The sequence below is a fragment of the Macaca thibetana genome, chromosome 1 (genome assembly GCF_024542745.1).
Source record: "Macaca thibetana thibetana isolate TM-01 chromosome 1, ASM2454274v1, whole genome shotgun sequence".
NCBI classification, from domain to species: Eukaryota; Metazoa; Chordata; class Mammalia; order Primates; family Cercopithecidae; genus Macaca; species Macaca thibetana.
In genome coordinates, this window is record NC_065578.1 from 9,563,437 (window position 1) to 9,590,029 (window position 26,593).

General features: G+C 48.6%; 2 protein-coding genes across 2 annotated transcripts in view; one reads left to right on the top strand and one right to left on the bottom strand.

Annotated features, from left to right (window-relative positions):
• CTNNBIP1 (catenin beta interacting protein 1) overlaps positions 1-26,593 on the bottom strand; it is a 668,528-nt gene that overhangs the window by 569,294 nt on the left and 72,641 nt on the right. The gene's annotated exons all lie outside the window — the stretch shown is intronic.
• Positions 1,130-22,206, top strand: PGD (phosphogluconate dehydrogenase). Its single transcript, XM_050788452.1, has 13 exons — positions 1,130-1,954; positions 2,456-2,531; positions 3,211-3,390; positions 5,277-5,342; positions 6,317-6,435; positions 10,324-10,393; positions 13,617-13,751; positions 15,256-15,445; positions 19,412-19,542; positions 19,801-19,934; positions 20,935-21,034; positions 21,485-21,607; positions 21,690-22,206. Exons 1-13 carry the CDS (start codon positions 1,947-1,949, stop codon positions 21,807-21,809), a joined length of 1,452 nt encoding a protein of 483 aa, XP_050644409.1. The 5' UTR covers positions 1,130-1,946; the 3' UTR covers positions 21,810-22,206.

Here is a 26,593-nt window from a genome sequence, read left to right on the forward strand (position 1 = left end):
GAAGCCAGAGCAAAAAATTACATGCTATTCCATTTCTATGAAATTTCGGGAAAAGGCAAAACCATGCAAAGTAGATCAGAGGTTGGTTGGGGGTGAGAGCAAAGACTGACTACAAATAGGCCCAAGGGAACATTTTGGGCCTATTTTGTGATGGCCACACAACAGTATAAAGATCATCCAAATGTATTCTTACAACGTTTGAATTGTATGACATGTAAATTATCTCATTAAATCTGTATTTTTAAAAAAGAACTGTGCTGTGAAGTTGACATATTTTAAAGTAGGATGTCTTAGCCAGGCGTGGTGTTGCGTGCCTGTAGTCCTAACTACTCAGGAAGTTGAGGCTAGAAGACTGCTCGACCTCAGGAGTTCAAGGTTGCAGTAAGCTATGATCATGCCACTGCACTCCACCCTGGGCAACAGAGCAAAGACCCTGTCTTTAAAAAAATTAAAAACTTACTGGGCACAGTGGCTCACACCTCTAATCCCAGCACTTTGGGAGACTGAGGCAGGTGGATCACTTGAGGTCAGGAGTTCGAGACCAGCCTGGCCAACGTGGTGAAACCCTGTCTCTACGAAAAATAAAAAAATTAGCTGGGTATGGTAACATGTGCTTGTAGTCCCAGCTACTAGGGAGGCTGAAGCAGGAGACTCGCTTGAACCTGGGAGGTGGAGGTTGCAGTGAGCCGAGATCACGCCACTGCCCTCCAGCCTGGAGACAGAGCAAGACTCCATCTCAGCAACAACAAAAAAAGCCGGGCATGGTGGCTCATGCCTGTAATCTCAGCACTCTGGGAGGCCGAGACGGGCGGATCACGAGGTCAGGAGTTTCAGACTAGCCTGGCCAAGATGGTGAAACCCCGTCTCTACTAAAAATACAAAAATTAGCTGGGCGTGGTGGAAGGCGCCTGTAATCCCAGCTACTTGGGAGGCTGAGGCAGGAAAATTGCTTGAACCCGGGAGGCGGAGGTTGTAGTGAGCTGAGATCACACCACTGCACTCCAGCCCGGGCAATAGTGCGAGACTCCGTCTCAAAAAAAAAAAAAAAAAAAAAAGTCTAAAACTCAAACTTTTGAATAACAATTTCCTCCTAGCAAGAAGGGACTCAGTAAGATGAATAGCGCTGCTTGGCCACTTTGCAAATATCTTTAATGTCTGGCTTAAGATGGCTGGATTTTCATATCTGCCTCTGCATTTAACCCGGTCCATCTCGCGGGTCACATAGCCTCTGCAAAATGCGAAGGGGTTCAGTGCCATTATCTCCGGGCCTGGGTAAAAGACTCAAGTCCTGGCCCCATCATACTCCCACCAATACATACCACGCCTGCGCTGTCTGCGCCTGGGTCTCGTCACCCGCAGTGAGCGGTCGCACGGCCCCACATCAGGATCGCCCTGAGGCTCAGCCTTTCCCGGCCCCATTCCGAGTGCGTACAGGACAGAACCAGCACGCCAGGCCTCTGCCCCAGAGCAGAGGGCCACGATGCGGACCCGCACACTGCACCGCAGTGATCTGAGGAAGGAGCGACGGACGCTGGCGACAAAGGCGTCCGAGTGCCTGGTAAACTGTAAAGCGCAGTCCTGCGTGAGTTGCTATAGCTACGGCTGCGCCAGACGCACAGCTTGCAGGACCGAGGTGCAGGTGGGAGGAGCGGAAAACTCTGCGCGTGGGCTGGGAGCACCGACCCTCGCCGGGGCCACGTCAATCTAGGTGCTCGGCGCTCTACTGATCCGGCCCCCGGGAGTGGGCGGGCACGTTTGCTTCGGATGGTCTAACAGGCGTCGGAGAGAGCCAATGGCGTGGCTCACAGCTCCACCCCTTCTATTCGATTGGCCGGCGCCGAAAAGCCGGGCGTGAGGGCCGCAGCCTCTGGAGGGAGCCGCAGCGGGTCTCTCCCTCACTCACTCTCCGCGCTTCCCCGCTCTTCGGTTCTGCTCTGTCCGCCGCCATGGCCCAGTGAGTGACTCGCCAGGCGCAGCCGGGCTCGGCCTCAGCGGGCGGGGAACTTTTTGGGGGTCGGGATCTCCCTCGTTCTCTCCGACGCCTCCCATCCTGGAGGTCGCCTGAGCTCATTTGGGGTTCTGGGACCCTCGTCCTGCGGCGTCTCGGGCCCGGAGCTCCTTCCCTGCGGGCCCGGCCCCCTGCTCTCTTGGCCGCGCAGGCTCGGGGCGGGGCGGGTCCTTTCGACGGCCAGGGAGGAGGCGCGGCCAGGCCTCGCCGAGTCTGCAGGGACACCTGCGGGACGCGTGCCAGCCGGAGTCGGGCGCGAGGGCGGGGCTGGGGGCCGCCTGCCCGGCAGAGGCTCTGCAGCTTGCGCGCCCGGCTTCGGGGGGCCCCGGAGGCGCGGAGGAAAGTGCAAACTCCCACTCACGGCCAAACGGGGAAGGACCGGGCCCCTGGATTTCAGCGCGTCGAGCGGCGCTGACTCTTTCCTTTGTTCTGTTTCTGCCTCTCCAGAGCTGACATCGCGCTGATCGGATTGGCCGTCATGGGCCAGAACTTAATTCTGAACATGAATGACCATGGCTTTGTGGTAAGCCGCGCGGGCGCATTGTCTTCTCTTTGGTGCCCGGGCTAAGAGGCCGGCGATGGGTCTGGGAGCTCACGGGTCTCCTGGCCGTGCTTTGCGAATGCGCTCTGTTGCTGCTCATGTCTTTTTGTATGGAAAGGAGAAGCACCCTGTAGGCTTGGGCGGGCCGATCCCGATCTTAGTCCGGCGGAGTGTGCCTGTGGGTCCGTGAGGTTCACAGCCCGAATGAACGGATTAGTGTCTAGTAGAGACGAAGGGTGCGGGAGGAGAACCCCTGCTGGCTGTGTAGAGCTCTAACTTGATTGCCTGATGAGATCTGGGGAGAGTGAAAATGTTTCTTCTAAATGCTGAAGTGGCTTAGACGCCAGGATGATCAGTAGCAACAGACAGAGCCTGTTGAACCAGCCGGTTCCTGGATTTGATTTTGAGTCCTAACAGGTTGGTTGTGGATTCTACCTGATAGGCCGGGGGTAGTTGGTCTTCGCCTCGGTTCTCTGCCAGTTTCATTCTACTGAGGTGACATAATTTTACAGTGAGCCTCCCACAGCTTGGGGAGGAAAAGGCAAAGGCAGATCTGACCTCCCCAGAACTTGGGCTGAATGGAAAGGTCATTGTTACTTGGGCCACAGTCTGAAGGTCTTATGTGTCCTGGATCTCCTACTCAGGCCTTTTGTCCTTCTAGGTCTGTGCTTTTAATAGGACTGTCTCCAAAGTTGATGATTTCTTGGCCAATGAGGCAAAGGGAACCAAAGTGGTGGGTGCTCAGTCCCTGAAAGAGATGGTCTCCAAGCTGAAGAAGCCGCGGCGGATCATCCTCCTGGTGAAGGCTGGGCAAGCTGTGGATGATTTCATCGAAAAATTGGTGAGGCCAGCTCTGCTCTCAGCTGCTACCACGATAACAGCTGGTTTTGGTTTCTTCCTTTCTCCTTTTAACTCCAGAGATTTTGTTTTTCCAATTTCTGCTAAATTCTGACCAAATGATTGCTTAACTGTCGCAGTGTTGGTTAACTTGATCTGCACTTATGAAGTAACTTTGTGCTTTGGTGGTAGTAATTCTGAGAATACTAACAGACATTTCAAGAAAAATTCATTAAGGCAGGGCACAGTGGCTCAGGCCTGTAATCCCAGCACTTTGGGAGGCTGGTTCAGATGGATCACTTGAGCCCAGGAGTTCGAGACCAGCCTGGGCAACATGGCGAAACCCTGTCTTTACATAAAATAAAAAAAATTAGCTGGGTATGGTGGTGGAAGCTTATGATCCCAGGTTCAAGACCAGCCTGGCCAGCATGGTGAAACCCCATCTCTACTAAAAATATAAAAATTAGCTGGGTGTTGTGGTGCACACCTGTAATCCCAGTTACTCGGAAGGCTGAAGAATGAGAATCACTTGAACCTGGGAGGCAGAGGTTACAGTGACCTGAGATCGTGCCACTCCAGTCTGGGCAACAGAGTGAGACTCTGTCTCAAAAAAAATGAAAATAAAATCAAGATCTTCTTAGGGAATCCTAGGGAACTGGATGCTTATTTTTGTACCAAACAATTTGTTGGCTTTAGCAGGTGTATCTTTTTTGGGAAAAAAAATGTAGGGGAACCAGTGAAAATAATGTATTTAGATACCCCAAAATAATTCTGTAGTAACAGCCCTGAAAAAACCCAGGCACTACCCATTTAGAAGAAATGTTTTGCTGTAAGCAGTGCAGTGGTACCTCAGGGGAGGCTGAGCATTCCTTTTCTAGAGGAGTGACTCCTTTTCTAGAGGAGTGGCATCAACGGTGAGGTTGTTTCCACAGGAAGATGGATTTGTAACCAGTATGCCACTGTTTTTCAAACAGATGACCTAGAAAGGAAGAACACTGAGTTTAAAAAAAGGACATAGTAAATTTTTTGTGTGGCAAGCTGCCTGTGCTCAGTTTTAGACAGAGAAAACTGAAAAATGGTGGATTATTCTTCAGTATAGGAAAATAGTAAGTAATGTTAACTGGAGCCTTGTAGGGGGAAGATTGAGTAATAAATAATAAAGCCCAGCCTGGTTGGTGTGCTGTAGGTAGATATTCATGTTCAAGGCTCTGTCTCTTCCTGATCTCTGAACTGTGGTCATAAAATCATTCATTCATACACTAAAACATTTGATATGTATTTACTGAATCCCCACTCTCTTCTAGACACAGACATTACAGTCAGTGTTTAATCTATTTACTTACTTAAAAATAGAAACGGGGTCTTGCTATGCTGTCCAGGCTGGTCTCAAACTCCTGGGCTCAAGCGATTGGCCTGCCTCAACCTCCCAAAGTGTTGGGATTACAGGTGTGAGCCACTGAGCCCCGTCAGCCCTAAACTTTTAAATAGAGTCCAACTCTAGCCACAGAGAGGATTATTGAAGATTAAATAGGCTGGGTCCATTGGCCCCCTGCCAAGCCAGGAGGATCTTTTGATTTTGAGCCCAGGAGTTTGAGACCAGCCTGGGCAACGAGACCAGCCTGGGCAATGTGGTGAGACTCCATCTCTACAAAAAAAATTTTTAAACTAACTGGGCATTGTGGTTCAAGGAGTTCAAAGTTGCAATGAGTCATGTTCACACCACTGCAGGAGTTCAGGGTTTCATTGAGCCATGTTTGCACTTCTGCATTTCAAGCTGGGCAACAGAATGAGACTCTTTTTAGACTATATTTATTTGGAATAAATTCTTGTTTTAATTTGCCAAGGTATGTTTCATTTCTGGTCCGTCTTAATGCTGGTGTCTGGTTACAGGTACCATTGTTGGACACTGGTGACATCATCATTGATGGAGGAAATTCTGAATATAGGGACACCACAGTAAGTGTTCTTCAGTCCAGATTCTTCCAGGTTCTGAGAACATTCAAAAAAAGTGTCAGCATTGCATATGTGACAGTAGGATGAACTGCCCTGTGGTCCTGAGTTTTGTGAGATTGCTACTGATGTAATAGTTCTCAGCCTTTTTTTCTGTTAAGACACACTTGGGGGCTGGGCGCGGTGGCTCACGCCTGTAATCCCAGCCCTTTGGGAGGCCGAGGTGGGTGGACCACGAGGTCAAGAGATCGAGACCATCCTGGCTAACACGGTGAAAACCCGTCTCTACTAAAAATACAAAAAATTAGCCTGGCATGGTGGCACGCTACTCAGAAGGCTGAGGCAGGAGAATTGCTTGAACCCAGGAGGCAGAAGGTGCAGTGAGCCGAGTTCGTGCCACTGCACTCCAGCCTGGGCAACAGAGTGAGACTCCATCTGGAAAAAAAAAAAAAAGACACACTTGGTGGGTGAGATTCTCAGTCACACATACATCTCAGAGGATGAATACTCAGATACAGCGGGCCGAGAATTATGTTTTAACTCCTCTCCTTCCCCTTCCAAGTAATCCATGATATGTCAGTCTCTAACTGGTTTAGAACCACTCCTCTAATGGTATCAAACGCTGAGGGAAGTCCTGTGTGCTCTGAAGTACTGAGTGGCATTAAGTTGTATTAAACCTACTCTTAATTGAGTCTTATTCAAGGTCTTTTCCAGTAAAATGCCAATGTGTGTTTGGCTTAATTATTTCACTTTGGGGAAGAGGTATGTATCTTGAATGTCCGTAGTTGTTTTGTTTTAACTTCTACACACAGGGGATTAACTTTTCTGAGTCATCAGTTATTCCTAGATTCTTGGGTCATTTCCTGTCAAATGTAGGCTCTCCATACCTATCTTATACTTCCTCTCAGTTATAAGGGAAACATTTTTTGGGAGCATAATGAAACATGGAAGCATAATGAAATTATTTTTCTGTCCTTCAGAGACGGTGCCGAGACCTCAAGGCCAAGGGAATTTTATTTGTGGGGAGCGGAGTCAGTGGTGGAGAGGAAGGGGCCCGGTATGGCCCATCGCTCATGCCAGGAGGGAATAAAGAAGCGTGGTGAGTGCCGTCAGCACTGTATCCATCTCTGTACAAGGGAGCTACACTTTGAGAACAAATAAGCCAGGAGCAGTTCTGCCACCCTGATCTCTGTGGTGCCCTGAGGGTGAGACCTAGGAGATGCCGGCAATTTCTTTTATCGCTTTGATATAATATATGTGCACAATCCTCTTTTGCCTTTTTTCTTCTGTTATTTCTATCAAGACTGATACCTGAAGTTCTAAATAGGCTTTTTTTTTTTTTTTTTTTTTGAGGCGGAGTCTCACTCTGTCGCCCAGGCTGGAGTGCAGTGGCCGGATCTCAGCTCACTGCAAGCTCCACCTCCCGGGTTCACGCCATTCTCCTGCCTCAGACTCCCGAGTAGCTGGGACTATAGGCGCCCGCCACCTCGCCCGCCTAGTTTTTTGTATTTTTTAGTAGAGACGGGGTTTCACCATGTTAGCCAGGATGGTCTCGATCTCCTGACCTCGTGATCCGCCTGTCTCGGCCTCCCAAAGTGCTAGGATTACAGGCTTGAGCCACCGCGCCCGGCCCTAAATAGGCTTTTTTTTTTTTTCTTGCCCAGGCAGGAGTGCAGTGGTGAGATCTTAGCTCACTGCAACCCCCATCTCCTGGGCTCAAGCAATTCTTATTCCTCAGCCTCCCAAGTAGCTGGGACTACAGGCGCATGCCACCATGCCCGGTTAATTTTTTGCCTTTTAGTAGAGACAGGGTTTCACCATGTTACCCTGGGTGGTCTCGAACTCCTGACCTTAGGCGATCTGCCTGCCTTGGCCTCCCAAAGTGCAGGGATTACAGGTGTGAGTCACCATGCTCAGCCTCTAAATAGGCTTTAAGGAAGCAGTTTAGATACTGTTCTGTGCAATGTCCAGATGTAGGAATAAGGTCTGCCTCTTTTTGCTGATATGTAGCCCAAAAGTAACTTTATGTAATAATCATGGGTAGTAGGCTGGGCATAGTGGCCAATGCCTATAATCCCAGCACTTTGGGAAGCTGAGGTGGGAGGATCATTTGAGCCCAGGAGTTGAAGACTAGCCTGGACAACATAGCGAGATCTTGTTTCTACAAAAAAAAAAAAATTTTTTTGTTTTTTTTTTTTTTGGAGTCTTGCTCTGTTGCCCAGGCTGGAGTGCAGTGGCGCGATCTCGGCTCGCTGCAAGCTCCGCCTCCCGGGTTCACGCCATTCTGCTGCCTCAGCCTTCTGAGTAACTGGGACTACAGGCGCCCACCACCATGCCTGGCTAATTTTTTGTATTTTCGGTAGTGACGGGGTTTCGCCATGTTAGCCAGGATGGTCTTGATCTCCTGACCTTGTGATCTGCCCGCCTCGGCCTCCCAAAGTGCTGGGATTACAGGCGTGAGCCACCACGCCTGCAATATGATTCTTTAAGCCTGGGCACGGTGGCTCATGCCTGTAATCCCAGCACTTTTGGAAGCTGAGACAGGAGGATCACTTGAGGTCAGGAGTTCAAGACCAGCCTGGCCAACATGGTGAAACCCCATCTCTACTAATAATACAAAAATTAGCCGGGCATGGTGGGGGGCCCCTGTAATCCCAGCTACCCAGGAGGGTGAGGCATGAGAATCACTTGAACCTGGGAGGCGGAGGTTGCAGTGAGCTGAGATAACACTACTGCACTCCATCATGGGTGACAGAGTGAGACTCGGTCTCAGTAAAAAAGAAAAAATGATTCTCTAAATTACCTTTCTGGTGAATGAGTCTGGGGATTCTCTTCAGTGTGTTACTAATGAAACACAGAAGTAGAGAGACCTTCCTGCTTCTCAAAAGTTTAAACTGCTGCGTGTGCAGTGGCTTGCACCTGTAGTGCCAGCTATTCAGGAGACTGAGGTGACAGAACTGCTTGAGACCAGGTGTTCAAGGCCAGCCTGGACGACATAGTGAGACCCTGTTTCTTAAGAAAAAAAAAAAGGTTTGAAAATACCTCAAAGCACCTGCACAGTGAACAGTTAGAAGGGCAACCAGCAGACAATGCACATAAAAGTATTTGACATACGGAGTGCTCCAGTTGTTTCCATCAGTTCTCTTTCCTCATACTGTGCTGGCAGAAGTACAAATGGCACCTTTACCTGAAGGACACTGTAAAAGTTCAGTAAAGCTCTGCAGTTTCCAGTGTAGCTGTCTTCATCCCTAATCCTAAATGTTAACTTTGCAACCCTGCAAGATTTCATGTCTGCACCAAGAACTTTTTGTGAGGAAGCCCTGACTGGCCAATAGGGAGCAGAACAGCGAGAGAAAGCCTCAGGAGTAATACATCCCCATGCTGAGCTGTGGAAAGAGTGAACAGCGGCCTTTCTCTGAATGGTAATGTAGCTCTCAAAAACGCTGCCTGGTTCTTAATCCAGATGTCCAGAACCATTCTGTGCCTGGCAGCACACATCCAGACAGGTAAAAGAGGGTCTCTTCACTTGCTAAAAGCCATTATAAGGAGAAATCAAGAAAAGGGAAAAAATTAAAAGAGGATCTCTAAAGGAACTTTGGTATTGCTTGCTGTTTGCAATCATACCATCTGCTGCTGCTGTAATAGAAGTTTCTGAGCCGGGTGTGATGGCTCATGCCTGTCATCTCAGTGACTCGAGGCTGAAGTGGGAGGAGTGCTGGAGCCCAGGAGTACAAGACCAGCCACATCAACATAGGGAGACCCCGTCTCTGCAACAACAACAAAAAATTTGCCAGGCATGGTTGCTCATGCCCATGGTCCCAGCACTTTGGGAAGCTGAAGTGTGAGGATTGCTTGAGGCCAGGAGCTCAACACCAACCTGGGCAACATAGCAAGATCCTGTCCCTACAAAAAAATGTTTTTAATTAGCTGGCTGTGATGGCACACACCTGTAGCCCCACCTACTTGGGAGGCTGAGGCAGGAGGATCATCTAAGTCCAGGAGTTTGAGGCTGCAGAGAGCCGTGATTGTGCCACTGCAGTCCAGCCTGGGCAACAGAGTGAGACCCTGTCTCTAAGAAGACATTTCTTCTGGTGCTTTGGTGATGCTTCTGCTCAGCCTTTCTGTCTGTAGTCTCAGTCTGATAGTCTAGTCTCTGCTCTGAGAGTCCGCCAGGATCTGGAGAAGGGCGCCAGTTTCAGTCAAGGGTCTGAAGTTTAGCTTGAGAACTTAGCACATTCATTATCTTTTATTTTTTTTTTTGAGACGGGAGTCTCGATCTGTCGCCCAGGCTGGAGTGCAGTGGTGCCATCTCGACTCACTGCAAGCTCCGCATCCCAGGTTCACTCCATTCTCCTGCTGAGTAGCTGGGACTACAGGCACCTGTCACAACACCTGGCTAATTTTTTGTGTTTTTGTTAGAGACGGGGTTTCACCATGTTAGCCAGGATGGTCTCGATCTCCTGACCTTGTGATCCGCCTGCCTCGGCCTCCCAAAGTGCTGGGATTACAGGCATGAGCCACTGCGCCCAGCCCATTCATTATCTTTTTGTAGGCACTTCCACCTCCCATTAGAAACAAAAAGATGGGCCTGGTGCGGTGGTGGCTTATGCCTGTAATCCTAGCACTTTGGGTATCCATGGTGGGTGGATCACTTGAGCTTAGGAGTTTGAGACCAATCTGGGCAACATGGCAAAACCCCATCTCTACAAAATCCAAAAAAATTAGCTGGGCGTGGTGTCACACACCTGTAGTCTCAGCTACTTAGAGGGCTGAAGCAGGAAGATCACTTGAACCTGGGAGGTTGAGGAGGCTGCAGCAAGCTGAGATCACACCACTGCACTCCAGCCTGGATAACAAAATGAGACTCTGTCTCAAAAAAAAAAAAAAAACAAAAACGGAAAAGATGGGGGTTGGTGTCTATGGGTATATAATTGGGCTCTCAGCCTGTCTCTTCTCATTAGCTGAACCGCACTGTTTCTTTCCACAGGCCCCACATCAAGACCATCTTCCAAGGCATTGCTGCAAAAGTAGGAACTGGAGAACCCTGCTGTGACTGGGCAAGTTCTGGGCTACTCTTTAAAGCCAGTTTGCAACACGAGCGTGTCTAAGTGATAAAGTGTGCAGAGAAAGGCCATCATGGTCTCCCAGTGGTTAGCTTGGTGACATAAACGTCTCAATCTTTGATTGCTAGCATAGCCAACGCCTAGAATGCATGCCTGCTGTTCACATCTTTGTATCTTAACTGACTGTTCATAGCCTTGAGGTTGATACTAAAAGCAGCCTTCTGTAATTCATCTAAAAGATGGATCCCTTAAAAAGGAATAGGATGAAGTGAAGTAACATTTTTTTTTGAGCCATATTATTTCACGGCCAAAGGAAAGAATGTCAGAATCAAAAGTGGCGTTTGCTTGCATGGGTGAAAGGAAGAGGACTGAATGTACTGTTGCCGTGTCAAATGTCCTGGCCATGAATGTGGAAAATTCCCCTTCCCATACTGTGGGATTCAGGCATTCTGTGCTTGAACAAAGTCACTTGTGGACTTGCACCCTCACTGAATGCGAAGGAGGCCTAGCCTAGTTCATAGTGCAATGGCACCATCTCGGCTCACTGCAACCTCTGCCTCCCAGGCACCCTCCTACCTCAACCTCCTGAGTAGCTGGGACTGCAGGTGCATGCCACCACGCCTTTCCAATTTTTGTATTTTTTGTAGAGATGGGGTTTCACCATGTCGCCCAGGCTGGTCTCGAACTCCTGGACTCTCAAGTCATCTGCCTGCCTTGGCCTCCCAAAGTGCTGAGGTTACAGGCATGAGCCACCATGCCCGACCTCATGTTGCTGTTAAAGTAAACTTTATCTCATTTGTAGTTCAGCCCATGCTGTGGAAGGAAAAAAATAGGCTCAGGAGACCCGAGTGGCAATTCTGGCTTTCTGTTAACTGTGACATCAGGCAAGCCATGTCCCTTCATGGACCTCAGTTTCCTTATCTGTAAGATACGGGGTTGGACTGCATGATCTCCAAGCTCTCTTTAGCTCCTGATTCCCTTTAATTTTATATTAGCAATTTTAATGCTAATTTTCAATTTTATTTTATATCAGATGAACAGTGAGGTTGAAACAAGGACTCCAGAGTCCAGGCCTCTGAGGAATCCAGGAAGCCTCCCTCCTGGGCCTGCCAGTGCTTGGCTTTGGCTACAGCAGCTCACCTGTCCTTATCTTTTCACCAGTGGTTGGCCATTGAGCTCAGTCAGAATCTGCTTAGGGTAGAAAGAGGCTGGTGCTGGGACTGACTTAAAGGGCTGAGTAATCTTCTCATTAGTATGAAGGATTGGAAAGGGACTTCTGTTCCCTGATAGTAGATGACCGTGGTAAAAGGCTGGGCGCAGTGGCTCATGCTTGTGATCCAGCATTTTGGGAGGCTCCCTTGAGACCAGGAGTCAAGGCTGCAGTGAGCAGTGATCATACCACTGCACTCCAGCCTGGGTAACAGAGTGAGACCCTGTCTCTTAAACAAAAAGATCACTGCAGTAAAAGCAAGTGGTAGCAACTTCTTCTTTTTTTTTTTTTTTTTTTTGAAACAGAGTCTTGCTCTGTCATCCAGGCTGGAGTGCAGTGGCGTAATCTCAGCTCACTGCAACTTCCGCCTCCCAGGTTCAAGTGATTCTTATGCCTCAGCCTCCAGTGTAGCTGGGATGACAGGCATGTGCCACCATGCCTGGCTAATTTTTGTATTTTTGGTAGAGATGAGGTTTCACCATGTTGCCCAGGCTGGTCTTGAACTCCTGGCTTCAAGTAATTGGCCACCTCGGCCTCCCAAAGTGTTGGGATTATAGGTGTGAGCCATCGCACGCAGCCTGCAATTTCTTTTTATATACACACACTTAGGACAAAGTCATGAAGAGAAGCACCGTCCTTGCTTCTACGTGTGTTGATCAAGCAGGTGCTCCTTAGTTCATGGCTGAAGTGGCAGGAAGGGTAAGGTAAAGTAAGATATTAGTAGCCATGTTACTGCATGACCAGAGTGTCAAAATCAGAAGTCGGCGGGGGCAGCAATAGAAACATGGACAAGGCCAGGCGTGGTGGCTCATGCCTGGAATCCCAGCACTGTGAGAGGCTGAGGTGGGTGGATCACCTGAGGTCAGCAGTTTGAGACCAGCCTGGCCAACATGGTGAAACCCCATCTCTACAAAAATACAAAAATTAGCCGAGTGTGGTAGTGTGCTCCTGTAATCCCAGCTCATCGGGAGGCTGAGGCGTTAGAATTGCATGAACCCAGGAGGCAGAGGTTGTGGTGAGCCAAGATCACACTGCCACACTCCACACTCCAGCCTGGGCGACAGAGTGAGACTCCGTCTCAAAAAAAAGAGAAACATGGACAGTGGAGTCCTGATGTAAGCGTCAGTTGTATTGGTCCAGGTGCTGACAGCCAGGAGAGAGACTGCCACGTCATCCAAACACCTGGCCTCCTGGGCAGGTGGCTCCCTGTCATGGAGCTGGGTGTAGATGACTGAGAGCCTGATGCCATGAACTGTTTGGCTCTCATCACTCCCTTTGTTCCAGTTCCTTGATAACTAAATCATTTTCAGATAATCTGGCTTCCCAGTTGCTTGTCTGTAGGGATAGACTCTGTTGACCAGACTAACATTTGTAACCACGAAGATCCATAGTTAAGGTTTTCATCCTACATTCATAAGCTGGTATTCTGATCTTATATATCTTGCCAGCTTATCAATAAAGATCTGGTCAATGATGGGGCCTTGGAAGGACTCCTTTCTGGGCTTACAAGGTTGAAACCTTGGATCTAGGGTCATTTTACTTTTCAGTAGCCATTAGAAACAACTACATTTATATTTTGAAAAAACAAAAGTGATTTAATTAGCCAATATATTTTAACCTATAGTTGCTAGAAAAGTGGTAACTTTGGGGAAAAAAGGACTTTTTTTCTTATGGGTAGGGGCTGGGAAGGCGGGGAGTTGCTTTGAATGATGAGAAAGACTAGAAAATACAGGCTAGAGAGCTATAGGTATTGAGAGTGAATTCAGGGACTTTGAGGAACCTTGAGAAGAATGAGTCTAGAATTAGTGTTAAATAATACTGTTCTGGATTGAAGCTCGTATTGAATTGCTATATGATTCTTGTATCAAAAATACTGTATTCATTTTATACTTGTTATTTTTTGTGTGGAGAGGTAGCCTTGCCAGGGACGTTGGCGTCAAAGCTGATGTGGACTTCTCTGGTGTGTCACCTGTCTCTCTGAAGGCCTCTGGGTGCTTGTCCTGACAGGTGGGAGATGAGGGAGCAGGCCACTTCGTAAAGATGGTGCACAACGGGATAGAGTATGGAGACATGCAGCTGATCTGTGAGGCATACCACCTGATGAAAGACGTGCTGGGCATGGCGCAGGACGAGATGGCCCAGGTGAGGCCCCGGCACTGCCTCTGTGTCCATTCTGCAGGGAGTGCTCACTTTGCCATGGACACTGAATCTTTTCTTCATTCCTATCCCCTTGGCCGTTCTGGCGGCCTGCATGGACTCAGCCTAATTTAAGGGAAACTGTTAGCAATAGGGCTATACGCTATGCTACTTAGTCACTAAGCAGAAAGTCCCCACAGAGTCTGGGTGGTTATCATCGCCACCGTTTAGCGTAACTGACCTGGTGTCAGGCACTGTGTCACTCCACATACCTGTCTCATTTACTCCACAGTTGTCCCACATGGCAGGTGCAGCAGCAGCTTTCTTTTCTCATCCAGTTGGGATTGGCATTTTGATAGTTAATCCAAAAAGTCAGTCCACGTAGGGGCACCAAAGCATTTCCCCCAATATTTTATTATGAAAACATCCAAACATGCAGCACAGAAGCTGAGAGTTTTACAGTGAACACCTGGACACACACCGCCTCCTTTCTCCCGCCCACAGCTTCCTGTACGAGCCTTATCAGTGTCTGTCCACCCCCCACCAATTTCATCTCAGTTTTTGGATACATTCAAAGTAAACTGCAGGTATCCATACTTTTGTTTTCCCTAAATACTTTAGATGAATGTATCTTTATCATGAGGTAAACATAGATTTTAACTGAAAACACAGGAAAGGACCTTCATTCACCCATCATTTTTTGTAGGGCCAAGGCCTTCTCGTTAAGTATGGTTTGCTGATGCGCTTTCTAGTCATGTCTTACCATCTAGAATTTCTAGTTTCAGTTATTTCTAATGGGAAATGATTTACAGACACTAGCAAGGCATACAGGATAGAAGCTTTCCAGGTTTTTTGTTGATTTCCTCCGAGTTTTTTATTCGTGTCATCCTCACTTATTTTGACTATTGTTTGTTCCACTGGCTTGCTGTTAATTGTTCTAAAACATTACCTTAGTTTTCTTTCACAGAAAAAATGCTTTTCTTTTTGTGTTCATTTTTAATTGGTGTATATAATATTTAATGTGTTCGCTTAGCAAACACACGAGTGCTTTACTATATGCCAGGCATGATTCTAAATGCTGGGGATATACTAGTGAAGAAAGCAAAGTGCCTGCCCTCCTGGAGCTGGGAAGACAGAGAGAAATAAACAAACAATATCAAACTAGTTAGCGATGACTGTGAGAGTGAAGAGTAAACTGGGACGAGATCGGGTGATTGCAGAAGGCTTCTGGGGAGGCGACCGCACAGAGACCTAAGTGAAGTGAGGAGCCCTTGGCTCTGAGGAGACAACACTTCTGGTGGCCAGAAATTCAGCATAACCAGGTTCAGAACAAACACAACTGACTCTGGGTTAGCATAAAACTCAACCAGCAGGAGCAGAAGTCCCCAGGCAGACGCGAGCAGAGCCTGCTGGCAACCGTGAGCACTGGTCAGCATGGACATTGGACAAGGGGCTTCCTTGCACAGCCCTCATTCCTCTAACATGGTTCTCTCCTGTGTTCTGCACATAGGCCTTTGAGGATTGGAATAAGACAGAGCTAGACTCATTCCTGATTGAAATCACAGCCAATATACTCAAGTTCCAAGACACCGATGGCAAACACCTGCTGCCAAAGATCAGGGACAGCGCGGGGCAGAAGGGCACGGGGAAGTGGACCGCCATCTCCGCCCTGGAGTACGGCGTACCCGTCACCCTCATTGGTAATGTTATGCTTTTCACTTGGGCCCTTTTGTCCACTGTTCTGATCTTGATATCTGGAGGACTGATACAGACTGGTCTTTAGAGAATCTCTTCAGCCCTCTTGAGCTTTCAGAGTGCCTTTTGCTCTTTCTTGTGTTGAAGAAGCTGACAGTGTGAGAGAGGCTGACACTGCTTTTGATTCTCTTCTTTGTAGTTCTTATCTTACTCATACAAACGGTGAGGTAAATTCAGAAGTGACTGTCCTTCCTATCCAGTTTTATCTTTGGGATATTTTAGCATTAGTGATGTAATTGTAGTCAGTGATCTAAGATCTTATTTATGAGGCAGGCAACTTCAGTGAAATTTTTCATAGAAAAGTTCATCAATAACAGGGCCAGGCACAGTGGTTCACGCCTGTAATCCCAGCACTTTGGGAGACCGAGGCGGGTGGATCACAAGGTCAGGAGATCGAGACCATCCTGGCTAACACAATGAAACCCCGTCTCTACTAAAAATACAAAAAATTAGCTGGGTGTGGTGGCAGGCACCTGTAGTCCCAGCTGCTCGGGAGGCTGAGGCAGGAGAATCACTTGAACCCAGGAGGCAGAGGTTGCAGTGAGCCGAGATGGCACCACTGCACTCCAGCCTAGGCGACAGAGCGAGACTCCATCTCAGAAAAAAAGAAAAATTAGCCGGGCATGGTGGCAGGTGCCTATAATCCCAGCTACTCAGGAGGTTGAGGCATGAGAATCCCTTGAACCCAGGAGGCAGAGGTTGCAGTGAGCAGAGATCGTGCCACTGCACTCCAGCCTGGGCATCAGAATGACACTCCATCCCCCCGCCAAAAAAAGTTCATGAATAACATAGGCTTATGTACTCAGAAATTATTAAAATTTTCCTTTTTTCCCCCTAGATATTAAAAAAATAAAAATTACCTATCCATTTGAGTCCTTGTTGTTTTGCTAAGTTCCTTCCCCTTCCTCTTTTAGAAGAAAGCCACTATCCTGAAGTTGGTCTGTATCCTGCCCACTTGTTTTTATCTTACATTAATGAGCTAAGCATCAAACTCAGATAAGGAAATAATAAAAGAAATAGAAAACAAGAGGGGATTAACAATATCAAAATCTTGGCAGTGGGTGGGGGGGTTTGGTTTTTTTGTGTGTATATGTTTGTTTCTTGAGACAGAGTCTTGCTCTGTCGCCCAGGCTGGAGTTCAGTGGCATGATCTTGGCTCACTGCAACCTCCGCCTCTCAGGTTCAAGTGATTCTCCTGCCTCCGCCTCCCGAGTAGCTGGGATTACAGGCATGCGCTACCATGCCTGGCTAATTTTTGTATATTATTAGTGGAGACGGGGTTTCACCATATTGGTCAGGCTGGTCTCGAACTCCTAACCTCAGGGGATCTGCCCGCCTCGGCTTCCCAAAGTGCTGGGATTGCAGGCATGATTCACCGTGCCCGGCAAAGTTGGTTCTTTAAGAGTAAAATACATAGACTTCTGGCAGGAATGAAAAGGGAGAATGAAAGATGCCTCTCGTGGTTAATGAAAGGCTGATCTTTGTTTCTGGCAGAATGTTCTCACTATATTAAACAGAATTGGGCCAGGCACTGTGGCTCATGCCTGTAATCCCAGCACTTTGGGAGGCTGAGGTGGGCGGATCACGAGGTCAGGAGTTTGAGAGCAGCCTGACCAACATGGTGAAACCCCATCTCTACTAAAAATACAAAAATTAGGTGGGCGTGGTGTTGCGCGCCTGTAATCCCAGCCAGTCAGGAGGCTGAGGCAGGAGAATCACTTGAACCCGGGAGGCGGAATTTGCAACGAGCCGAGATGGCACCACTGCACTCCAGCCTGGGTGACAGAGTGAGACTCCACCTCAAAAATAAGAAAACAGAATTTTTCCTGTTTGCTCCTCTAGGTACAGGTTGCCTTTCTCTCCCTAGACTCTTCTCACCTTTTGACCTCCCTGTTTATTGCGCCTCGCCTTATTGATGAACTGTGGTGTAAGGCAGAGTAAGGAGGGAAGTCGGTGGTTTCTACAGTTTGGTGCTGTGTAGGAGGAAGTTGGCTGCTTTTAGCAGATCTGAGCCATAACATAGGTGAGGAGGGAGGGGCCAATAGCTAGGAGCATGGACTCAAGTATATGTGGATGAGGGCCGGGGGCCGGGGAGGGGTATGTGGGGATGGCTGGGGGGCAGCCCAGATAAGACTTTCAACACTGGGCAGCAGCGTCTACACAGGTGGTCTGTGTAGATCCCTGCATCTCACTTCCCGCAGGGCTGACCAGTGGCCAGAGGTGGGACTGGCCAGGCTCGGCCCAGCCAAGTCTGGGAGCAGAGGACACTGAGTGAGGGATCCCCCGGGCCACCCTCACTGGGCTGTGGCTCTCCTGACACCACAAGAGAGGTCCAGGAGCTCCTACTCTCCTCCTGTGGATCCATATACCCCTTCGCCCAGGGTGGCTGGGCCCACCCCCTGGCTGAGAGCCATCATTTGTGAACTAACAGGGAAGTCTTCCAGCTGCCCTCTTCCCCCTGTAACAGGAAGGGTTTGCCTCATCACCCGTTGCACCAGTCATCTTACAAAGCTTCCTTCTAGAAATGCTAAGTCATCCTGTGTGTGCATTTGGGCCAGGAGAGAGGTAGCTGCTTTCGTGTGTTTTGAGTAGGGTTAGCAATCTCAAGCCATAGCTGCTCCTCTTTCCTGAGAAATACAGTCCTCTGTTAGTTCCCCGAGATTTTACTTCATTTTGTCTGTGGGGGAAAAGTGGCTGAAGAGTCATAGATTCTAACAATAAATTGTCAGTTGGGCAAGTAGTCTTTTATAAGGCATACTTTCTGAAAATACTAAATGTCTTAATGTTAAAGTACTACATTGACTTTTTAATTCAAATGAAGTAAAGTGGTGAAACTTTAATGACTACAGCTATACTGAAAACCGTAAAATATAAAAAACCTAACATTTCTTTGAGAGCTGTCTGTAAATGTGACTTCTCAATGTAAAATCTTAAAAAAAAAAAAAAATTAAAGTCCTCTAAATTGAATTTGAAATTTTACTCATGGACCAACACTGAGTATTCTACATAACAGTGGTTTTTATTTTATTTTCCTGGTTTTAGAGACAGCGTCTCACTCTTGCCCAGGCTGGAGAGCAGTGGTGGGATCATGGCTCACTGTAGCCTTGAACTCCTGGGCTCAAGTGATCCTCCCACCTCAGCCTCCCAACGTGCTAGGATGACAGGTGTGAGCCACCACACACAGCCATAACAATGGTTTTTATCTCTTCATTTTCCCTCAAAACTCCCTTTTGAATGTCACGTTCATCTTTGTGGTTGGATACTCATATTTATATTGGAAGATTGTCTTGGAGTTTTGGTTATCAAATTAACTGTTTAGAGCTTCTGATAAAAGTTCCTTCTGATCCATGTCAACTTTCGTGGCCTAAGGTTGAAACTTTCAGCGCTTTGTATAAACAGACTTTCCTGCTCCCTCTTTCATCTGGTTGCTATGTGAACTTTGGTAATTTTCACGCACGCCCGTGTGAAAAGACCACCAGACAGGCTTTGTGTGAGCAATAAAGCTTTTTAATCACCTGGATGCAGGTGGGCTGAGTCTGAAAAGAGTCAGCGAAGGGAGAGCAGTGGGGCCGTTTTATAGGATTTGGGTGGGTAGTGGAGAATTACAGTCAAAGGGGGTTTTTCTCTTACGGGCAGGGGCAGGGGTCACAAGGTGCTCAGTGGGGGAGCTTCTGAGCTAGGAGAAGGAATTTCACAAGGTTAATCGCTCAGTTCCGGTGGGGCAGGAGCAAATCACAATGGTGGAATGTCATCAGTGAAGGCAGGAACCGGCCATTTTCACTTCTTTTGTGATTCTTCACTTACTTCAGGCCATCTGGATGTATTCGTGCAGGTCACAGGGATATGATGGCTTAGCTTGGGCTCAGAGGCCTGACAGTAATCTGTTTCCTCTTCCCGATCCCCCCTTGTAGGAGAAGCTGTCTTTGCTCGGTGCTTATCATCTCTGAAGGATGAGAGAATTCAAGCTAGCAAAAAGCTGAAGGGTCCCCAGAAGTTCCAGTTTGATGGTGATAAGAAATCATTCCTGGAGGACATTCGGAAGGTGGGACACAGTCCCTGGCAGTGGTCTTTGTTGGTCCCGTGGAAGGCAGTGGGGGTGGGGATTGTTGTGGGAGAACACGCGAGGCCACGGGATGCCAGGTGGAATGAAGTTCAACCTTCACTTGGATCTTGACTTACAGCTTTTTCCTAGAATCTTGTCCCTTCTGGGATCTCCACTGCTGATGAGAATAAGACTGATAGACACGAGGCGGTCACTCTCCTAATGGCAATCCTAACAGGTCTCTGTGTCACTCTTCAGGCCCTCTATGCTTCCAAGATCATCTCTTATGCTCAAGGCTTTATGCTGCTAAGGCAGGCAGCTACCGAGTTTGGCTGGACCCTCAATTATGGTGGCATTGCCCTAATGTGGAGAGGGGGCTGCATCATCAGAAGGTAAGTGAGAGGCAGCCCAGGGTCCGACGGGAAGGATTCATGCTGCTGTGCAGAAGTGCGATCTTAGGACACTCAGCTTGCTCAGTTTCCAGGGGTGGGCAATTAGCCCCGTCACTGGGCACAGGCAGCAAGATAGGTTTAGATTTTGTGGCTCCCTTCTTCACTATACCTCAGTTGCTCTACCTAGATTGTCCACACTACACCTTTTTTTTAAGTAGTTCTGTGAGAACTGTCATGCCCTCTGGCCTTGCCTCTTGGGACTTTTGCTGTGTATTTTCATTGGAAATGTCAAATCATAGAAAACGTAGCATTCCTACACATGACGTTACATCATTCTCATGCTGGCTGAAGATTCATTTGATGAATCTGATTTTTCTGAAATAGATGATTCTGGTGATTCAGATGATTCTAATATTAGTTCTCTTTAGAAATAACTCCAAGAATAGTTTTTATATTTTATTTTCACATTGAAAATCAGTCAGATTTGCTTCAGCCTCAAAAAGTGTGTTTAAGTAAAATTAAATGAGCGCTGGCAGGGAGCTGCACTTTTTATCTAAACAGGAAAAGGGTTAACAGCTAGCTCGAAGAGATAAGAAATGTAACTTTGTACTTCACTAGGGTATACATCGGCTTCCAACTTACTTCCCTGTTAGAGTTAAGATTCATTGCTTTCGGCCTGGTGCGGTGGCTCACGCCTGTAATCCCAGCATTTTGGGAGGCTGAGGCAGGCGGATCACAAGGTCAGGAGATCGAGACCATCCTGTCTAACACGGTGAAACCCTGTCTTTACTAAAAGTACAAAAATTAGCTGGGCGTAGTGGTGCGTACCTGTAATCCCAGCTACTTGGGAGGCTGAAGCAGGAGAATCGCTTGAACCTGGGAGGCAGAGGTTGCAGTGAGCTGAGATCATGCCACTGCATTCCAGCCTGGTGACAGAGCGGGACTCCATCAAAAAAAAAAAAAAAGATTCATTGCTTTTTTCCCTCCTCGATTATTTCAGTGTATTCCTAGGAAAGATAAAGGATGCATTTGATCGAAACCCGGAACTTCAGAACCTCCTACTGGACGACTTCTTTAAGTCAGCTGTTGAAAACTGCCAGGTACGTAGCCTAGAGCTGGCGCCATGGTTACTCTACCTCCCTGGGGCCATCAGTTGTGTTTTTTTGTTTGTTTTTTGAGACGGAGTCTTGCTCTGTCTCCCAGGCTGGAGTGCAGTGGCCCTGCAATCTCCACCTCCTGGGTTCAAGTGATTCTCCTGCCTCAGCCTCCTAAGTAGCTGGGATTACAGGCATGCCACCATGCCCAGCTAATTTTTTTTTTTTTTGTATTTTTACTAGAGATGGAGTTTCACCATGTTGGTCAGGCTCATGTTGAACTCCTAACCTCGTGATCCACCCGCCTCAGCCTCCCAAAGTGCTAGGATTACAGGCGTGCGCCACCGTGCCCAGCCTCACCATCAGTTTTTCATTTACCCACATTGATGTGAATAAAAATCTGTCAGCATCACCAGGGGCAGATCACTAACCTCTGGCCATGCATTTTGTGCTCAGGACTCCTGGCGGCGAGCAGTCAGCACTGGGGTCCAGGCTGGCATTCCCATGCCCTGTTTTACTACTGCCCTCTCCTTCTACGACGGGTACAGACATGAGATGCTTCCAGCCAACCTCATCCAGGTAAGCCTGTGGAGCAGGGGTTAACCTGGCTGGCCGCTGGGGGACGTGTGCCATGGACTGTCCTGACTCCCTCGTTTCCTAGGCGCAGCGGGATTACTTCGGGGCTCACACCTATGAACTGTTGGCCAAACCAGGGCAGTTTATCCACACCAACTGGACAGGCCACGGTGGCAGTGTGTCATCCTCGTCATACAATGCCTGATGGTGCTGCTCCTGTCACCCTCCACGATTCCACAGAACCAGGACATTCCATGTGCCTCATGGCACTGCCACCTAGCCCTTTGCCCTATTTTCTGTTCAGATCTTTTTTTAAAGTGTTGTTAGAGACTCCTGAGGAAGACACACAGTTTATTTGTAAAGTAGCTCTGTGAGAGCCACCGTGCCCTCTGCCCTTGCCTCTTGGGACTGAGCAGGAGCTGCTCATGTGCGTGAGAGTGGGAACCATCTCCTTGCGGCAGTGGCTTCCGCCTGCCCCATGTGCTGGTGCGGTTCCCATCACGCAATCGGGAAGGATGTTTGTGCACCCGGATCAACTGGAACCTCTATCATGCGGCTGAATTCCCTTTTCCCTTTACTCAATAAAAGCTACATCAGACTGATGCTCTTTCTCCAGATTCTTAGTCTCGCCTCGGCCGCATGGAGCCGTTATCCCCATTGGCAGAAAGATTTTTCTTTAAAAACAAAGACTAGAATAACAAGAAACACCACATTTAGGATCATGCTTCACTCGGAGGAGGCAGGCAGGGAGGGCGCACCAGAGGCTGTAATACACTGGGCGTGTTCTCTTTCTCCAGTTGGGCAGTGGGTACGTGGATGTTCACTGTAACGTGCTTTTTCTTTCGTCTTTTTTTTTTTTTCCTGCTCCTGGCAAGCTGTGCGTGACATTCGTTATGCCTTTTTGTATGTCAAATACTTCATAATAAACTTTCTAGAGAATTACGCTTTAATGAATGGCTCAGCTTGGTCTGATTGATTTCCTTTCCCACACCTGTCTCTACTTGCTTTAAGTCAGGGATTCAGCGTGGGATTTTGAACAATCTAAGCCTGCTCCTTAAACTAGGCTTTTCACTTTTATCTTATTTACTCAGAAAAAATAAACCCTGCCGGCAAACTGATACGGTTGTGTGGCCTGGGGCCAATGTAACTGTTTCCCTGCCACGGTTTGACTTCATGATGATTTCCCTGGAGTGCTAAGAAAGTCCTAAGAGTTGCCTAAGCGGAGCAAACAGCACCTGTGCCTCAACAGCTGGTGTCTACAGTATGACCTCTCACCTCTCAGGGCTAATGTGAAGGAGACAGTTTTCATTAAATCAATGTAAAAAAAAAATTTTTTTTTTTTTTTGAGATAGAGCCTTGCTCTGTCTCCCAGGCTGGAGTGCAGTGGTGCCATCTCAGCTCACTGCAAGCTCCGCCTCCCGGATTCACGCCATTCTCCCGCCTAAGCCTCCCGAGTAGCTGGGACTACAGGCACCCGCCACCTCGCCCAGCTAATTTTTTTATATTTTTAGTAGAGACGGGGTTTCATCGTGTTAGCCAGGATGGTCTCGATCTCTTGACCTCGTGATCCGCCTGCCTGGGCCTCCCAAAGTGTTGGGATTACAGGCGTGAGCCACCGTATTTTAAGATTTTGTTTAGAGATGTCTCGCTACGATGCCCAGGCTGATGTCAAACTCCTGGGCTCAAGCGATGCTCCTGCCTCGGCCTCCCAAGGTGCTGGGATCACAGGCAGGAGCCACCTTGCCCCGCTACCAACTTTTTAAACTCAGCCTAGATGTGAGTTCTTCGCTAGATCAGCCCCCACTCACCCCTCCTGCCCTCCCTGTACGATTAAGAGAAGCCCGAGTAGCCGCATGTGACGGGATTGTTCTTTAAGGGTTGTGAAAGGCACTGTTCAGTGGGGATCTTTTGACCTGGCTCTGAGGGTGATGGATGGACGCTGCTGGGAGAGAACAGCAGGAGGTCAGAGACTAAGTGTCAAAGGGCCCATGATGTTTGAAATGGTAATGATCAGAAGGGAATCCACTCAGGCCCTTTCCGCTTACCTTCCAAAAAGCTGTGAGTGGTGGAGTTTGGTTTCAAATTCAGCCCTCTTTGCTTACTAGCTATTAGACTTTGGGGAAATTATTTACTATCTGCTGTGTTCTCAGTTTTCTCATTTATAAAATGGGAAATAATAGCACCTGTGTCCTTGAGGCTATTCTGGGGTTTCACCAAGGGAAAACAGAATGGTGCCTGGCACATAGTAAATACCTACACAAGTGGCAGCAAGGCTGGGTGCGGTGGCTCACACCTGTAATCCCAGCACTTTGGAAGGCTGAGGTGGGAGGACTGCTTGAGCCCAGGAGTTTGAGACCAGCCTGGGCAACATAGTGAGACCCCCATTTCTACAAAAAATAAAAATTAGCTGGGCGCAGTGGTGCACACCTATGATCCCAGTCACCTGGCAGGCTGAGGTGGGAGGATCGCTTGAGCCCAGGAGATCCAGGTTGCAGAGACCCATGATCACACCACTGTACTCCAGCCTAGGTGATAAAGCAAAACCGTCTCAAAAAAAAAAAAAAAAAAAAAAGGGGCAGCAATTACTACCATTGAGTGTGCCTGACCCCTGGACCCCTGGAGCAGTGGTGGGTTTTTAAACTGGGTCTTGCTCTTGCCCAGGCTGGAGTGCAGTGATTCGATCACTGCTCACTGCAACTTTGAACTCCCCGAATTCAGGGGGTCCTCCTGCCTCAGCCTCCCGAGTAGCTGGGTCTACAGGCATGTGCCACCACGTCCCACTCATTTGTTGTATTTTTTGTAGAGACAAGGTCTGGCCATGTTGCCTAGGCTGGTCTCGAACTCCTGGGCTCAAGTGATGCTGCACCCACCTCGGCCTCCCAAAGTGCTGGGATTTCAGGCATGAGCCACCGCGCCCGGCTGCAGTGGTGTTTCTACAGACAGAAACCAGATGTTACCGCTCAGCACCAGTGATGAATTTGCTTTGCACCCCAGTCTTCAAAAGGTTTCTAGTGGGGGTGACTCTGTGTGCTGCGCAGCAGGTGTAGAGGTTAAGAAAGGTCAGAGCTGGCCGGGCGCGGTGGCTCAAGCCTGTAATCCCAGCACTTTGGGAGGCCGAGACGGGCGGATCACGAGGTCAGGAGATCGAGACCATCCTGGCTAAAACGGTGAAACTCTGTCTCTACTAAAAAATACAAAAAACTAGCCGGGTGAGGCGGCGGGCACCTGTAGTCCCAGCTACTCGGGAGGCTGAGGCAGGAGAATGGCCCGAACCTGGGAGGCGGAGCTTGCAGTGAGCTGAGATCCGGCCACTGCACTCCAGCCTGGGCAACAGAGCAAGACTCCGTATCAAAAAAAAAAAAAAAAAAAAAGGTCAGAGCTTCTCAACCTAACCTGCTTGCGACTCCCCCACTCCCACCCTGCCACCCCACTGAGATTTGAAAAAATACAGATTCTGATTCAGCAGAATCCTGAAAATGGCTCTTCGTGGGGTGCAGCCCCATGTTCTGCATTTCTCTTTTTTTTGAGACAAGGTCTCGTTCTGTGGCCCAGGCTGGAGTGCAGAGGCACTATCACAGCTCACTGCAGCCTCAACCTCCTGGGCTCAGGTGATCCTCCTAACTCAGCCTCCTGGCTAGCTGGGACTCCGCGTGCACACCACCACGTCTGGCTAATTTCTAAACTTTTTGTAGAGATGGGCTCTCCCTATGTTGCCCAGGCTGATCAACTCCTGGGCTCAAGCGATCCTCCGGCCTCAGCCTCCCAAGTGCTGAGACCACAGGCAGGAACCACCATGCCTGGGCCTGGGCTCCAATCTTGGCTCCGCCACAAATTCAGTCTTACTTCACAAGTTAGTTAACCTCTGTGTGTATCTTCTCATCTATATAAAAGGGATGATAATAACACCCCTCACAGAGCCGTCTTCAGGATGAAACACAAGGCACTTGCACCACAGCCGGCCACACAGTGAGCACCGTGTAAGGTTCACTGTTTATTACATGCCTCCTGAAGGGAGCTTGCTAGACAATTCTGAGTGTGGAAGGAGGTGGAAAGATGAAATGTGCACACCGACAGGTCAGTCTCAGCTCACTACAACCTCCGCCTCCCAGGCAAGCGATTCTCTTGCCTCAGCCTCCCGAGAGCTGAGATTACAGGCGCGCGCCACCATGCCCGGCTAATTTTTGTATTTTTAGTAGAGATGGGGTTTCACCATGTTGGCCAAGCTGGTCACAAACCCCTGACCTCAGGTGATCCACCTGCCTCAGCCTCCCAGAGTGCTGGGAATACAGGTGTGAGCCACCACGCCTGGCCAAGATTGATTTTTGTATTGACATTTTACAGTGCAGTTTTTTTTTTTTTTGAGATGGAGTTTCACTCTTGTTGCCCAGGCTGGAGTGCAATGTACGATCTCAGCTCACCGCAACCTCCGTCTCCCAGGTTCAAGCGATTCTCCTGCCTCAGCCTCCCCAGTAGTTGGGACTACAGACATGCAGCACCACTCCCGGCTAATTTTTCTTTTTGCATTTTTGTAGAGATGGGGTTTCTCCATTTTGGTCAGGCTGGTCTCGAACTCCTGACCTCAGATGATCCACCTGCCTCGGCTTCCCAAAGCGCTGGGATTAACAGGTGTGAGTGAGCCACCGCGCCCGACCAATTACAGTGCAATTTTAAGAAAAACAAGTAATTGGCCGGGCGTGGTGGCTCAAGCCTGTAATCCCAGCACTTTGGGAGGCCAAGATGGGTGGATCATGAGGTCAGGAGATCGAGTCCATCCTGGCTAACACGGTGAAACCCCATCTCTACTAAAAAATACAAAAAACTAGCCAGGCGAGGTGGCAGGCGCCTGTAGTCCCAGCTACTCGGGAGGCTGAGGCAGGAGAATCGCGTGAACCTGGGAGGCGGAGCTTGCAGTGAGCCGAGATCCGGCCACTGCACTCCATCCTGGGCGACAGAGCGAGACTCCGTCTCAAAAAAAAAAAAAAAAAAAAA